General features: G+C 43.7%; 1 protein-coding gene across 1 annotated transcript in view; it reads right to left on the bottom strand.

Annotated features, from left to right (window-relative positions):
- LOC149453083 (zinc finger CCCH-type antiviral protein 1-like) overlaps positions 1-15423 on the bottom strand; it is a 71293-nt gene extending 55870 nt beyond the window's left edge. Inside the window, exons 1-3 of the mRNA XM_089688710.1 lie at positions 14794-15423; positions 12757-12892; positions 795-1161 (exon numbers count right to left, since the gene is read on the bottom strand). Coding sequence (XP_089544836.1) covers positions 795-1161; positions 12757-12892; positions 14794-15086 — 796 coding nt within the window. The 5' untranslated portion in view covers positions 15087-15423. The remainder of the gene's footprint in view (positions 1-794; positions 1162-12756; positions 12893-14793) is intronic.
- Positions 15424-16625: the final 1202 nt, after the last annotated feature.

Raw genomic sequence — 16625 nt, forward strand, 5'->3', positions numbered from 1 at the left:
GAAAAAAGGGGGACTATAATCCTTCATATTAAATTGCTGTTTTCTCCTGGCTGAAATTCAAAACTAGATTGGCAATCTGACTTATTGTCCTGACTGTTAAAGCAAACAGGGTAAGAAAAATGATTCTCTTACTGGAGTTTATTTAAAATTCACAGTCTCACGTTTCAGGAACTTAGGGTGGTATCATAAACAGTTGCTAATGTAATTGCCCTGTTGCAAGGTACAATATCAGAGGTTATGACGGCATATACAGTTTCAGGGAAAATGTTGTCTGATAAACATAAGCGTGGTCGCCATGGTCAACTGACCGAAAGAGACAAAAGGACATAGTGCAGGATTGTGACCCGGAATAAGAAAACAACTGCTGCCAAAGTGAGTGCAGAACTCAATCACTGTCTCCACGGGAATGAGACACGGCAAATAAATCGGCAACTTCAGTCACAGAGGCCCCAGCTGAGCGGCACCAACAATTTGCCCTCTTTGAAGCTCAGTAAGCTCTGACATGACTCCATATTACTAGCAGGGCACATAGTGAATGATGAAAGTGAGGCTTCCCATCTGTTAGCTAGGTGTCTCATCACACAGCAGAAGCAAAACAATGTTACATCACTTCCGCTTTCAATGTGAAACATGTCGTCACTTTCACACCTGCAAATCATGTAATGTTTTCTTTTTCTTGTCTTAAACCCAGTATATATTTGGAAAAAATATATTTATATAAACGCTTTTGTGCCCTGAGTTGAGCTTTAGGTATCGGTGAGATGTTAATAAGCCTGTGGTGTCTATGTCAGTACCTTCACTACTTCTGTCTCTTCTCCTACTGTCCAGCAGGTCCTGAGATTCAGCTCTTCTTCTATATCCTGGCCTTCCTCTCCCTCTGCCCCGCGACATCCCTCTCGCATCCCTGAGCTCCTCATTTCTCGACCCCTCACTCAGTGCCTGTTGCTTCTCGATGCTTTTCAGCATGCAGAGCATCTGAAAGTTTTGAATGTTCTGCTGGCTCAGCCAGTCGCAGTTGAGCAGTAATTTAGACTGCAGGAGATTGTGCGGTTTTCTACAGACACGCCGGTTGCAGCCATCATGTGTGAAGAAACTGCACACATGGAGACGAGTACAATCCTCTCCCTGATCACAGCTGTCCAGCTTGTATTTATGACAGTTCTGCAGGGAAAATGAAGAAACACTATTAGAGCAGTTTTATAAAGTGGCACTCATAATTGTACTATTGGTGAAGTAGAAACAGATAAGAAAGAAAATAACCCTCTGCCACCGACATCCACTGCTGTGGCCTTTAGGTACATGTCTAGGGTTTAGTTATAGGGGCTTCTAACATTTGTCTTTCCAACAGTGATTTTTAACTCTAGAGCAACTTTTCCCAACCTTTTTAACACAGAGGAACCCTTGAATAAACCTACAGGTCTCAGGGAACCCTCCTATTCTTTAATCTGCTGCTCACTGGACATTAAGGTGATCCCCCAACAACTATCAGTCCCTACCCTCTGAGTTTGCTAGGTGTAATCCTGAATTCTGACCTGTCCTTTCTGCCTCACATCCAATCATTGTACAAAATCTTATTGCCTTTACCTCAATGATATTTCCAAAATACGAGTCTTCTTAAAGTGATATTAAAGACAATTACAACAAAAAAAAATACACGCAAAAGTTTATACTTACAGTACCTGCTCTGTGCAATAATTTTACAGAGAACAACACCGATCCTCCTCTTCTTGGGTACCCCGCTGGCACACCTGGCCCCTCCCTCCTGCCTAATGGCCCCAGAGCAAGCTGCTTGCTATAGGGAAACCCAAGCAGGCTCACTACCAAGCTGCTGCTCTGCGTGTCCATTCACACACAGAGTGCAGCTTGACTCCGCCCCTGCACTCTCCTTACTGGCTTACTGAATGTGACTGATAGTAGAAGAAGCCAATGGCTCCCACTGCTGTCTCAGCCAATAGGGAGGGAGAGTCCTAGAAGAGCAGCTGCTCTTGTGCACATCGCTGGATCCAGAGGCGGATCAGGTAAGTATTAGGGGGGCTACTGTACACAGAAGGTTTTTTACCTTCATGCATAGAATGCATGAAGGTAAATAACCTTGAGCCTTTACAACCACTTTAAACAATGACACCACCAAGCTACTTATTTTCTCTCTTGTTATCTCTCACCTTGATCATCGCAACTCCGTCCTCACTGGCTTACCTCTACACAGGCTATTCCCCTTTCAGTGTATCATGAATAGTGCTGCCAGACTCATCCACCTCACCAACCACTCACTGTCCACTGCTCCTTAATGCCATTTGCTCCACTGGCTTTCACTCACCCAAGCAAATAAGATTCATAATAATAGCAACAACATACAAGGCCATCCACAACTCTGTCCTGAACCCCATCATCAATGTTTTTCCCACAATATCACCCAAATCATACTCTTAGCTCCTCCTAAGACCACTTACTTTCTAGCCCCTTCTAACCTCCTCCCATTCGCACCTCCAGGAATTCTCTAGTGTCTCTCCCATCCTCTGGAACTCCCTACCCCAATCTATCCAGCTATCTCTTACTCTGTCTATCTTTAGGTGATCTCTGAGGGCTCATTCAGATTGGTGCTGAGACCTGTACTTTCTCCCTTTATATTGTAAAGCGCTGTGTAAACTGTTGATGCTATTAAATCCTGTATAATGTGAATAGGAGGTTGTGGATATAAGAAAAAAATAAAACAAGGATTGTGGCCTGAATGATACACATGTCTGTTCTATGCAACAAAATTATTTTCAGTGGTCATAAAAATTAAATGAAACAAATAATAATAATGGCGATAAAAGAAATACATACCTTGATAAAATATTCATTCACCTTGAAATTTTCCATATTTTGTCATGTTACAACCAAAAACGTAAATGTATTTTATTGGGATTTTATGTGATAGACCAATACTAAATGGCATATAAATGTGAAGTGGAAGGAAAATAATAAATGGTTTTCAAAATTTTTTACAAATAAATATTTGTAAAGTGTGGTGTGCATTTGTATTCAGCCCATCTTTTTCTACAATTACAGCTGTATGTTTATTTATTACAGGTACTTATATAGTGCTAATCCCCAATCCTCAAGGGGTGTACAATCTAAGGTCCATAACTAACATTCATACATACACATACTAGGGCCAATTTAGACATGAGCCAATTAACCTACCAGCATGTCTTTGGATTTTGGGAGGAAACCGGAGTACCCAGAGGAAACCCACAAAAGCACAGGGAGAACATGCAAACTCCAGGCAGGTGGTGCCGTGGCTGGGATTCAAACCAACAACCCTGGTACTGCCAGGCAGAAGTGCTAACCATTTAGCCACTGTGCTGCCCAAGTGTTTTTGTCTCTACCAGCTTTGCACATCTACAGAGTGGCATTTTTGCCCATTCTTCTTTGCGAAATAGCTCAAGCTCTGATTGAATAGAGAGCTTCTCTGGACAGCAAATTTCAAGTCTTGCCACAGATTCTCAATTGGATTTTGGTCTGGACTTTGACTGGGCCATTCTAACACATGAATATGCTTCGGTCTAAACCATTCCATTGTAGCTCTGGCTGTATGTTTTGGGTCGTTGTCCTGCTGGAAGGTGAACCTCTGCCCCAGTCTCAAGTCTTTTGAAGACTCTATCAGGTTTTCTTCTAAGGTTGCCCTGTATTTGGTTCCATCCATCTTCCCATCAACTCTGACCAGCTTCCCTGTCCCTGCTGAAGAAAAGTATTCCCACAATATGATGCTTCCACCACGTTCAACAGTGGGGATGGTGTGTTCAGGGTGATGTGCAGTGTTAGCTTTCCGCTACACATAGTATTTTGCTTTTATGCCAAAAAGTGCAATTTTGGTCTCATCTGACCAGAGCACCTTCTTCCACATGTTTGCTGTGTCCCCCACATGGCTTCTTGCAAACTGCAATTAGGGACTTCTTATGGCTTTCTTCTTGCCACTCTTCCATAAAGGCCAGATTTGTGGAGCGCACTATTAAGAGTTGTCCTGAGGACAGATTCTCCCACCTGAGCTGTGGATCTCTGCAGCTCCTCCAGAGTTACCATGGACTTCTTGGCTGCTTCTCTGATTAATGTTCTCCTTGCCCGGCCTGTCAGTTTAGGTGGACGGCCATGTCCACCTAAACTGACATTATGTTGGTAGGTTTGCACTTGTGCCATACTCTTTCCATTTTCGGAGGATAGATTGAACAGTGCTCTGTGAGATGTTCAAAGTTTGGGAACCGAATCCTGCTTTAAACGTCTCCACAACTTTATCTCTGACCTGTCTGGTGTGTTCTTTGTCCTTCATGATGCTGTTTGTTCACTAATGTTCTCTAACAAACCTCTGAGGATTTTAAAGAACAGCTGTATTTATACTAAGAATAAATTATACACAGGTGGACTCTATTTACTAATTAGGTGACTTCTGAAAGCAATTGGTTCCACTAGATTTTAGTTAGGGGTATCAGAGTAAAGGGGGCTGCATACAAATGCACACCACACTTTTCAGATATTTATTTGTAAAAAATTTTGAAAACCATTTATTATTTTACTTCCACTTCACAATTATGTGCTACTTTGTGTTGGTCTATCACATAAAATCCCAATAAAATACATTTACGTTTTTGGTTGTAACATGACAAAATGTGGAAAATTTCAAGGGGTATGAATACTTTTTCAAGGCACTGTACCATGAAAATTGTAGTGTTGTCTTACATTGCTGGTCAGTGAAAAAATGCCCTCTTACATTGGTGGTCAATGAACTGCTTCATTACATTGGGGTTTAGTGATAAGAATGCTCCTTACATTGGTGGTCAGTTGGAAGAATGCTCCTTATCTTGGAGGTATTTGAGAAGAACGTTCATTACATTGGGGCTAGCAGGAAGAATTTGATTTACATGAGGGTCAGTGGAATGAATCTTTCCTACAATGTTGGCCAGTGGCAATAATGCTACTTACACTGGGGGTTAGTGGGAAGATGGCTCCTTACATTAGGGGTCAGTGGGAGAATGCTCCTTACATTGGGGATTAGTTGGAAGAATGTTCCTTACATTGAGGATCCTCCAGCTTAGTGAAAGTGGTGAAGTTTCACTTTGCAAATAATACCCAATCACATGCAAGAAAAATTTTAAAAAGCTGCATTTTCGATTGCACATGATTGGATGATGGAAGTCAGCAAAGCTTCATCTCGTTCATTAATTCATTCTCATTCACTCAGGGGTAAATTCCCTTGCAAAGTGCAACTTCCCTTGCAAAATGAACCAATCTAATGCTCCTTACATTGGGGGCTAGTGGGAAGAATTATTCTTATATTGGGAGTTAACGGTAACAATGCTCCTTTCATTAGTTCTTAGTAGGCCCTGGTGCTGGTGGGTTGGTGGGAAGAATGCTTATTATATCGAGGGTCTGTGGGAAGAATGCTCATCACATTGGATGTTAGTGGGAAAAATTCTCCTTACATTGGGGGTTAATTGGAACAATGCTTCTTACATTAAGGAATAATGGGAGGAATGCTCCTTACATTGGGGGTTAATGGGAAGAATGCTCCTTACATTGGGAGTTATTGAGAAGAATGCTCCTTACATTGGGAGTTAATGAGAAGAATGTTCCTTACATTGGGAGTTAAAGGGAAGAATGCTCCTTACATTGGGAGTTAAAGGGAAGAATGCTCCTTACATTGGGAGTTAATGGGAAGAATGCTCCTACTTTAGGCATTAATGGCAAGAATGCTCCTTACATTAAGGGTTAATGGGAAGAATGCTCCTTACATTGAACGTCAATGGGAAGGATGCTTCTTACATTAAGGGTTAATGGAAGAATGCTCCTTACATTGGGGGTTAATGGGAAGAATGCTCCTTACATTGGGAGTTAATGGGAATAATGTTCCTTACATTGGGAGTTAATGGGAGAATGCTCTTTAGACTGGGAGTTAATGGGAAGAATGCTCCTTACATTGGGCATTAATGGGAAGAATGCTCCTTACATTAAGGGTTAATGGGAAGAATGCTCCTTACATTGAAAGTCAATGGGAAGAATGCTTCTTACATTAAGGGTTAATGGGACGAATGCTCCTTATATTAAGGGTTAATGGGAAGAATACTCCTTACATTAAGGGTTAATGGGAAGAATGCTACTTACATTGGGAGTTAATGGGAAGAATGCTCCTTACATTGGGAGTTAATGGAAAGAATGCTTCTTACATTAAAGCGGAGTTCCAACCAATTTAGTGTTTATTAAAAGTCAGCAGCTACAATTTTTGTAGCTGCTGACTTTCAATAAACACACACTTACCTGTCCCAGGGTCCAGCGATGTTCTCACCCGCGCTGTCCCTTCTCCACTTCTCTCCTCCATGGGGCCGGCATCTCAACTGTGGGCACCAAGCTGTGACAGCTTGCAGCTTCACAGCCGGGTGCCCACTGCGCATGCGAGAATTGCGCTGTGCCTCCTAGTTGGTCCGGCAGTCTCCTGAGACCTGTGAAAGTTCCCAGGAGGCTGCGGGAGGGAGGAGGGGGCGAACTTCCAGCTCATTTTGTTGCAGCGAACTGAGCTGGAAGTGGGAGCGGGTACCTGTCAAAAACAGGTATCCACTCCCCCCAAAAAGGTGCCAAATATGGCAGTGGAAGGGGGTAGGAAGCAAATAAGCGGGGCTTCCACTTTTGAGTGGAACTCCACTTTAAGGGATAATGGAAATAATGCTCCTTACACTGTGAGTTAATGGGAAGAATGCTCCTTACATTAAGGGTTAATGGGAAGAATGCTCCTTACACTGGAGGTTATTTGGAGGAATGCTCCTTACACTGAGGGTTAATGGGAAGAATGCTCCTTACACTGGGGGTTAATGGGAGGAATGCTCCTTACACTGAGGGTTAATGGGAAGAATGCTCCTTACACTGGGGGTTAATTGGAGGAATGCTCCTTACACTGGGGGTTAATGGGAGGAATGCTCCTTACACTGGGGGTTAATTGGAGGAATGCTCCTTACACTGGGGGTTAAAGAGAAGAATGCTCCTTACACTGGGAGTTAATGGGAAGAATGCTCCTTACATTAAGGGTTAATGGGAAGAATGCTCCTTACACTGGGAGTTAATGGGAAGAATGCTCCTTACATTAAGGGTTAATGGGAAGAATGCTCCTTACACTGGGAGTTAATGGAAAGAATGCTCCTTACATTAAGGGTTAATGGGAAGAATACTCCTTACTCTGGGGGTTAATGACAGCAATTCTCCTTACACTTGGAGTTAATGGGAGGAATGCTCCTTACACTGGGGGTTAATGGGAGGAATGCTCCTTACATTAAGCGTTAATGGTAAAAATGCTCCTTACACTGAGGGTTAATGGGAAGAATTCTCCTTACATTGGGAGTTATTGGGAAGAATGCTCTTTATACTGGGAGTTAATGGGAAGAATGCTCCTTACACTGGGAGTTAATGGGAAGAATGCTCTTTATACTGGGAGTTAATGGGAAGAATGCTCCTTACACTGGTAGTTAATGGAAAGAATGCTCCTTACATTTAGTATTAATGGAAAGAATGCTCTTTACACTGGGAGTTAGTAGGAAACATGTTATTTACACTAGGGGTTAATGGGGAGAATGCTCCTTACATTGGGAGTTAATTGGAAGAATACTCCTTACACTTGGGGTTATTGGGAAGAATGCTCCTTACATTAGGAGTTAATGGGATGAATGCTCCTTACACTGGGGGTTAATGGGAAGAATGTGCCTTACATTAAGGGTTAATGGAAGAATGCTCCTTACACTGGGAGTTAATGGGATGAATGCTTGTAACACTGGGAGTTAATGGGAAGAATGCTCCTTACACTGGGGGTTAATGGGAAGAATACTCCTTACACTGGGGGTTAATGGGAAGAATGCTCCTTACATTGGGTGTTAATGGAAAGAATGCTCCTTACATTAAGGGTTAATGGGAAGAATGCTCTTTACATTGGGGGTTAATAGGAAAAATGCTTCTTACATTAAAGGATAATGGGAAGAATGCTCCTTACACTGGGGGTTAATGGGAAGAATGCTCCTTACACTGGGAGGTAATGGGAAGAATGCTCCTTACACTGGGAGGTAATGGGAAGAATGCTCCTTACACTTGGGAGTTATTGGGAAAAATGCTCCTTACACTGGGGGTTAATGAAAAGAATGCTCCTTACATTGGGCGTTAATAGGAAGAATGCTCCTTACATTAAGATTTAATGGGAAGAATGCTCCTTACATTGGAGGTTAAAAGTGCTTCTTACATTAAGGGAGAATGGGAAGAATGCTCCTTACACTGGGAGTTAATTGGAAGAATACTCCTTACACTTGTGGTTATTGGGAGGAATGCTCCTTACATTGGGGGTTAATGGGAAGAATGCGCCTTACACTGGGGGTTAATGGGAAGAATGCTCCTTACATTGGACGTTAATGGGAAGAAAGCTCCTTACACTGAGATTTATTGGGAAAAATGCTCTTTACACTGGGGGTTAATGGAAAGAATGCTCCTTACACTGGGAGTTAATGGGAAGAATGCTCCTTACATTGGGCATTAATGGAAAGAATGCTCCTTACATTAAGAGTTAATAGGAAGAATGCTTGTTACATTATTATTAATATTATACAGGATTTATATAGCGCCAACATTTTACACAGTGCTTTACAACATAAGGGCAGACAGTACAATTACAATACACATTAATACAGGAGGATTCAGAGGGCCCTGCTCATTAGAGCTTACAATCTAAGAGGGTTAATGGAAATAATTCTCCTTACATTGGGGGTCATTGGGAAGAATTCCCCTTACAGTGGGGGTTAATGAGATGAACGTGCCTTACATTGAGAGTTATTGAGAAGAAAGCTTCTTACATTGGTGGTCCGTGAGAAGAATGTTATTTACATTGGTGGTCAGTGGAAAGAATGCTCTTTACATTGGTGGTCAGTGGGAACAGTGCCTGTTACATTGGGGGTCCGGTGTAAGAATGCTCCTTACATTAGGGGTCTAAGGGAAGAAGGAGCACCTTGATAGTCCACTGACACTTCCTCCATCTTTCAAACAGAAATTCCTAATTCCTGCAGCGCTAATAAATTATCTGTGAGAATTATAATGTCTGCTAACCCTTTAAACTAAAGAGCTATAAGTGTCTGTGCTCCTAAAGCTTCATAAAACATCTTATATACATAATATAAGATAAACAGCAAATACAAGCAGTCCTGTGCAAAATACAAGAAAACGTTTTGTGCAAAAGTCCATTGTGCAAAACTCTTGCCGGAAGCTGTGCATGCACCAACACAGTCAATACAGTGCTAAGTGCAATCTTCAATCATATCAAAGGTGCAACCTTCACAACTCCACAGTGTGCCACCTTCAATCAATCTTCCCCAATTCAATGAAACTCACCAAAAACCAAGCCACATAAGATTTGTGGGTCATATCCGCTTGTGAATACTCAGATCTCAAAAGTCATCATTTCCCCATATGGATTATACATGATATCAAATACGGGTAGAAGAAAAACATTGCTTAATTTCGTTTATCAGAAGCAAATAAAACCCATCCACTGACACTCTGCATTGCTAACCCAACACAACATTACAGCTTCTGTGGTTTATGAGAACACAGCTCCACCTGCCCTGCTGTGTGTGAACTGTTCTCTGTGGGATAATGTCATATGCCTATAGCCACGTCCTACCGGTTTCGTTGTCAAGATATCTTCCCCTGAAAGCGTCATGGGTTATTTATTGATACAGCAACCAAACATTAAAGGTGTGGTGTGCACAGAACACATACGTTTCTAACAGGAAGCTGGAAGACGCGTTTGCAAGAGCCTGATCCACTAATTGCGGGTTCAAGTTCTGCAGGCGCCTGGGGGAAAAAATAATAAACGCAGGCTTTTTTTATTCTGCAAAAATATGTGCATTTATTATTTTTTTCCCCAAAGGTAAACTTTTCCTTTAAAGCCTAAACCCGGTACATGGGTTGGAGGGCTTGAGCAGCACCCTCTGAAAAGTGATCTGTGGTAGATCACTTTTCAGAGAGCAGCAAAACAATGGCCAGGCATTCTTTTTTTGCAGTCAACAGGCATTTTAAATGGTCATACGGCACCACAACCAGCAAGTACTGGGAAAACCATGGGCAGGTATTGCCTGCCAAATGTGAGCTGTGATATAGATTTTGCAGCGTCACAACGGTGTGTATTTACTTGGCTGCTGGCCATGTTAACTTGCAGCTACGCAGTTGGGAGCCAAGAAAAATGAGGTTCTACCTCCTTTTTTCTGCCGTCCCCTTTCCCCCGGCTGGTGAACAGGGCTTGAAGGGCTGTTTCTAGCCATCATGGAAACTCAGTGGCTCAACAATAAAAAGTATATAAAAAATAATTTTCATGTAATAATAATGGCTCAGGAGGCACTGTGAGATGGGGTGTCTACGAACTCACTGGGGTTGATTTACTAAAGGTAAATAGGCTGGGGTGTCTACGAACTCACTGGGGTTGATTTACTAAAGGTAAATAGGCTGGGGTGTCTAGGCACTCACTGGGGTTGATTTACTAAAGGTAAATAGGCTGGGGTGTCTAGGCACTATGGTAACTAAAGGTAACTATGCTGTGCACTGAAAGTGCAGTTGCTCTAGATCTGAGGGGAACATGCAAGGAAAATTAAAAAAAACTGGATTTTTGCTTGCACATGATTGGATGAAAGAAATCAGCAAAGCTTCGCCTCATTTCAGAGCTTCCCCTCGGATCTAAAGCAACTGCACTTGCAGTGCACAGCCTATTTACCTTTAGTAAATCAACCCCATAGTCTCAGAATAAAAACAAAAATTGACATTTTTCAAAGTAAATTAAAAACAAAACACAGTAAATTGTTTAGAATAGCAGCTGACAAACAGCCAAAAGCATATCTATATATTCATAGCTTTCAATAAATAAATCAGTGAGCTGGCAGATAAGGAGACGCCCCATGCTAAGGGTCGGACTCTGTACATAACCTCGGAGCAAACTGCACTGAAACTGTCACTAAGAATGACATGAAGTCTCAGCAGAATAAACTGCCTAGAGCAGCCTTTCTCAACCTTTCCAACACAGAGAACCCTTGGAATTACTTTCTGGTCTCAGGGAACCCCTGCTAAAAATGACAGTTGGGAGAATGCTCTTTACATTTGTGGTTGTTGGGAAGAATTACCCCTTTACAAATATCTAAAAACATCAATGTCATTGGAAACTTATCTGAGAGGCAGAAATTTCTCATTGCTCAAGGAATCCCTAGCAACTTCTAGAGGAACCCTAGTTGAGAAACCCTGGCCTAGAGGTACTAGAGAGAGCAAAGAAAGGAGAGTTAGCTGGCCAGAAGACAAATCAGAATCATCCAAGTACCTACATACAAGGGGGTGTTCAGGGAGTTTCCCGTGATTGATAAAAGTAGGGACGGACTTACTTTGAGGTACAGTAGGCCTAAGACCGGGTTCACACTTCTGCGGTGCAGCACACTGCATGAGATTTGCACAAAACAGCACCGCATTCCTGTGCAAATCACATGCGATTTCTGTGCGGTGCAATTTGAGCCATACATTTTGTATGGCTCAAATCGCACTGCATCCGCACCAAAAAAAATGCAGGACCCTTTTTTAGTCCGCACCGGAATTGGATCGCATGGGTGTTCACACCCATGTGATCCGATTCTGCACATCGCACCACGTTTTGCAAACTGATTTCGGGGTGTCGTTAACTTAAAATACACACCCGCAGTGGTTTGTATAAACGGGGTGCGATTATAATGCTGTGCAGAAATCGCACAGAAACCGGCGCGAATTACGCACCGCATCAATGTGAACCCGGGCTAAAAGAGGGAAATGACAATCATGATAATTAGCTTTGATGAGAAGAAATACAGTTTACTAACAGCTTATTTACAGACTGTCAAAATATTCTAAGCCAAATTTGAATCACTAAATCAAAAACAGATTCTAGTTAAATGGATGGTTCTAGAACAGTGGTTCTCAACCTTCCTAATGCCGCGACCCTTTAATACAGTTCCTCATGTTGTGGTGACCCCCAACCAGGGTGCAAAAGGGGATCATGGGGCCCCTGTGTCCTTGCCCAAACTCAAAAAAGCCTATGAAAAAGGTACCAGGAGCATCTCATGGGGCCCCCCACTGACCCCGGGCCCTCGGGCAGTGCCCAAGTTTCCAAATGGTCAGTCCGCCCCTGCCTCCAACCATAAAATTATTTACCCAGTAATTATAATTCATGAAGTGTCGTTTTAGCTCCAATACTGCTGCTTTCTACACAGTAGCTGCTTTTAACAGAGTAGCTGCTTTCAACACAGCAGCTGCTTTCTACACAGTAGCTGCTCTTACACATTGGAAATATGTGTTTTCCGATGGTCTTAGGTGCCCCTGTGAAAGGGTTGTTCGACCCCCAAAGGGGTCACGACCCACAGGTTGAGAACCACTGTTCTAGAAAAACGTCCTTCCATGATCCAGTTAATGGAAAGCCAACCCTTGATAGAAGCTTGGAGAGCCCTCTAAACTTTGGCAGTAAACTCTCAAGCAGCTACTCTCTGGCGGTGCAACTAAATCCAAATACCAGAGGATAGCTGTGGCCGCTCTCAGCTTGTCATTTGAAACCTTGAATTCTTGCCGCACCTTGCATTGTTTTTTGTCTTGTGAATGAGGCCTTTGCATTTCTTTTCTCTATAGGAGTCAGCAGTGCAGTTTATTCACCCTATGGGACTGGTGGGCACAATGGAGGTGGGGGGTTAATCTTGGACTCACCTCTGGCAGCAGCTGGCTGTCATTCTGGAACAGCAGAACTTTGATCTCTTCCTCATTCAGTCCACTCAGCTCATTGGCTCTTAGCACAGCACGATTGTGGTCAGATTCAACATCGTGAGAGAATCTGCAGCGAGGTCTGAAATGAGAAAAAGTCATACATTCTGATTCTGTGTGGAGATGAGTTCATAGAAAATGATTAACTGGAATTTTAAGCAGCAAAAAAATATCCTAGGTGATTTGGGAGTTTTCCTGCACTGTAGAATAAAGAAAATCAGCTCAGGTCTCACAAGATCAATTTTGAGACCTTTGAAAACTTTCTTACCCTAAAATAATTAGACCCATCTTCTTCTTCTATTATCCAAAACATCTAGACTCATCCTTTACTATCCCAATATCTCCAGGCTCATCCTCTACTACCCCAACACCCCTAGACCCATCCTCTCTCACCTCAATACCTCTAGACCCAACCTCTCTAAAGCCAATACCTCTAGACCCATCCTCTACTACACCAATACCTCTAGACCCATCCTCTACTATCTCAATACCTCTAGACCCATCCTCTCTAACCTCAATACCTGTAGACCCATCCTCTGCTACCACAATACCTCCAGGCTCATCCTCTGATACCCAAATACCTCTAAACCCTTCCTCTCTTACCCCAATACCTCTAGACCCATCTTCTCTTACTCCAATACTTCTAGACCCATCCTCTCTTACCTAATACCTTTATGTTCCTCCTCTCTTACCCCAAAACCTCTAGACCCATACTCCACTATCCCAATGCCTCTAAACCCTTCCTCTCTTACCCCAATACTTCTATACCCCTCCTCTCTTACCCCAGTACCTCTAGACCCATCCTCTACTACCCCAATACCTCTAGACCCATCCTCTCTTACCCCAATACCTCCAGACTCATCCTCTGTTACCTCAATACCTCTAAACCTATCCTTTCTTATCCCAAAACCTCTATACCCATCCTCTCTTACGCCAATACCTCTATACTCCTCCTCTCTTACCCACTACCTTTAGACCCATCCTCGTTTATCCCAATACCTCTAGATCCATCCTCTCCTACCCCAATACTTCTAGATCCATCCTCTCTTACCCCAATACCTCTAGACCCATCCTCATTTACCTAAAAACCTCTTGCCCCAATACATTTATATCCATCCTCTTACCCCATTACCTCTATACCAATCCTCTCTTATCCCAATACCTCCTGACCCATCTTCTCTTACCCCAATACATTTATATCCATTCTCTTACCCCATACCTCTATATCTATCCTCTCTTACCCCAATACCTCTATATCCATCCCCGCACCCAATATCCCTATACCCCTCCTCTCTTACCCAATACCTTTAGACCCATCCTCTCTTTCCCCAATACCTCTAGATCCATCATCTCTTACCCCAATACCTCTAGATTCATCCTTTACTACCCCAATACTTCCAGGCCAATCCTCTCTTACCCAGTACCTTTACACCCATCTTCTGTTACCGCAACACCTCTATATCCATCCTCTCTTACTCCAATGCCTCTAGACCCATCCTCTCTTACCCCAATATCTATAGACCCATCCTGTACTACCCCAATACCTTTAAACCCATCCTCTACTACCCCAATACCTCTAGACCCATCCTCTACTACCCCAATACCTCTAGACCCCTCCTCTTTACCCCAATACCGCTAGACCCATCCTCTACTATCCCAATATCTCTAGACCCCTCCTCTACTATCCCAATACCTCTAGACCCCTCCTCTTGTACCGCAATACCTCTAAACCCATCCTCTACTATCCCAATACTTCTAGACCCATCCTCTTGTACCCCAATACTTCTAAACCCATCCTGTCTTACCCCAGTACATTTATACCCCTCTTCTACATCTATACCCCCTCCTCTACTACCCCAATACCTCTATACCAATCATCTCTTACCCCAGTACCTCTATATCCCACCTCCCCCCACACACTACCTAATACCTCTTGACCCTTCCTCTCTTACCCCAGTGACCCCCCGTGGCCCCTGCACCCACCTCCGGTTTGGGGGACACTGGCCCCTCAGGTAGTGGCGGCACAGGTGCAATTTGGGGCAGTCCTCCTCGTGCTCTTGCTCCCCAGGTCTCAGGTATCGGGTACAGATCCTCAGGGGGCTCCGGGCCAGGACCAGCTGGGAGCTCTGCGGGAACCGGAGTGGCTCATCTTGTAGGATCTGCTCGATCTGCTCCTCCGGGAGATCCAGGAGATCGGACAGACGATTCCTCTCCAGACGGCCGCCTTGCCGGCAGAGCAGTTTAGTCAGATAGGCGGTGACTGCGGGGTCCGACATGGTCCCGGGGCCCTGATACAGCCCGATCTCTGGGGCCCCTAAGTCAGCCTGGTTTCTGGGGCCCCTGATTCAGTCTGACGTCCGGGGCCCTAATAGAGCGAGCTCCTGCTGTCTGGGCCCTGCGATCTTTTCTGTGTGAGTGAGTCTGCTCCCCGGGTGACAGTGAACAGCAGAGGGCGGATCATCATCATCACAGCCGGGAATAGAAACCGAAACTCCAAGCACCACTGTACTCCGCTACTGCAGGATCCCCGCTACACACTGACACCTCTGTACACACGAACTACACACCCTCATACATTCTTCTATCACCGACACCAGGGAGGAGACACACTCTGCCACTTCTGTCTGAAAGGAAGTGTTTCCTCCGTCTCCTGTCCCCCACTGAACAGACTGCAGCATTGACATATAGAAAGTCACCGGGGAGAGGCTGCAGCAGGGGGCTGATCTGTGTCAGACATTTGTGAACACAGCCAAAAACAATTGAGTACTGTCCGTGTGAACACAGCCAAGAAATGCACAAGCATCAGGATTTACAAATCAGGTCATCTCTAAAGAGGGCATCTCAGTTAAAGAACAACTCAAGGATACAGGAAAAAAAAAAAACATTAGTACACCGCCCTAAAATAAAAATGTGAAAATCCTTACCATTTACAAGAAGTCTAATTGAATTTTCATGACCTGTCTCTGTAATTAAAAAAATAACGGCATCTTCTCTGCCAAGGAGGAGGTGTAACAGCCGGGATTACATCATATCCTCTCCTCTCTCTGCAATAAAAGGAAACTACAGTTCCCATCAGCCACAGGGGATTGTAGTGAATGTGGGCGGGTACACTGAATCTGTACATGTTGTATGTGTCTTAGAGTCTCGGTCCGCCCACCACTGCAAGTGGGGCTGAATGACATCCTGCTTCCTGGAGATAGAACTACAGAAGGGATGTGCCGAGACCAGAGAGAGAGAACGCCAGTGATCCAAAACGCAGCTGTCAAAAAACTGCATTAAAAAAGAATTGGCATTGAAGATGAATCGCACGGGATACGTACTGTAACTGCTACCTAAATTGCACTCAAAACTCAGCGATTTGGCACCACACAAGTGTAAACCTAGGCCTACATTTCAAATGACCTCTGACATGAATTATACCAAAATCATTCCTGGAGTTTTTGCTTCCCAGCTCCTTTGTTACATCCCAGCACAGCCGATCTCCTGCAGCCACTGTGCAGTCACTTCCCATCTACATGCACTCCAGTGATGGCCACATGGCATTTCTTATGGTCGGTTTCCTGAGAATGAAAATAGTAGTCCTTGTCTGTGTAACGTGTGTTGAAAGGGCCATTTGTAGCCTCCATAGGACACCCATCTGACAGGGTGACAACGTAAGAGCACAATTAGAAGAATGTTGTCACCCCATAGAAGGAAGTGTCTGAATAATGGTCTTCATGGCATCCATCTCCTGTCTACAAGCATGTCTCTACATGTCTCTTTCCTTTATTCTTTTAGGGCTCATGTACACTGCGGCTGATAAACTCACGTTTGGG

Source organism: Staurois parvus, unplaced genomic scaffold (genome assembly GCF_062004578.1).
Source record: "Staurois parvus isolate SC_StPar_1 unplaced genomic scaffold, SC_StPar_1.0 ptg000452l, whole genome shotgun sequence".
In the NCBI taxonomy this organism is placed as follows: Eukaryota; Metazoa; Chordata; class Amphibia; order Anura; family Ranidae; genus Staurois; species Staurois parvus.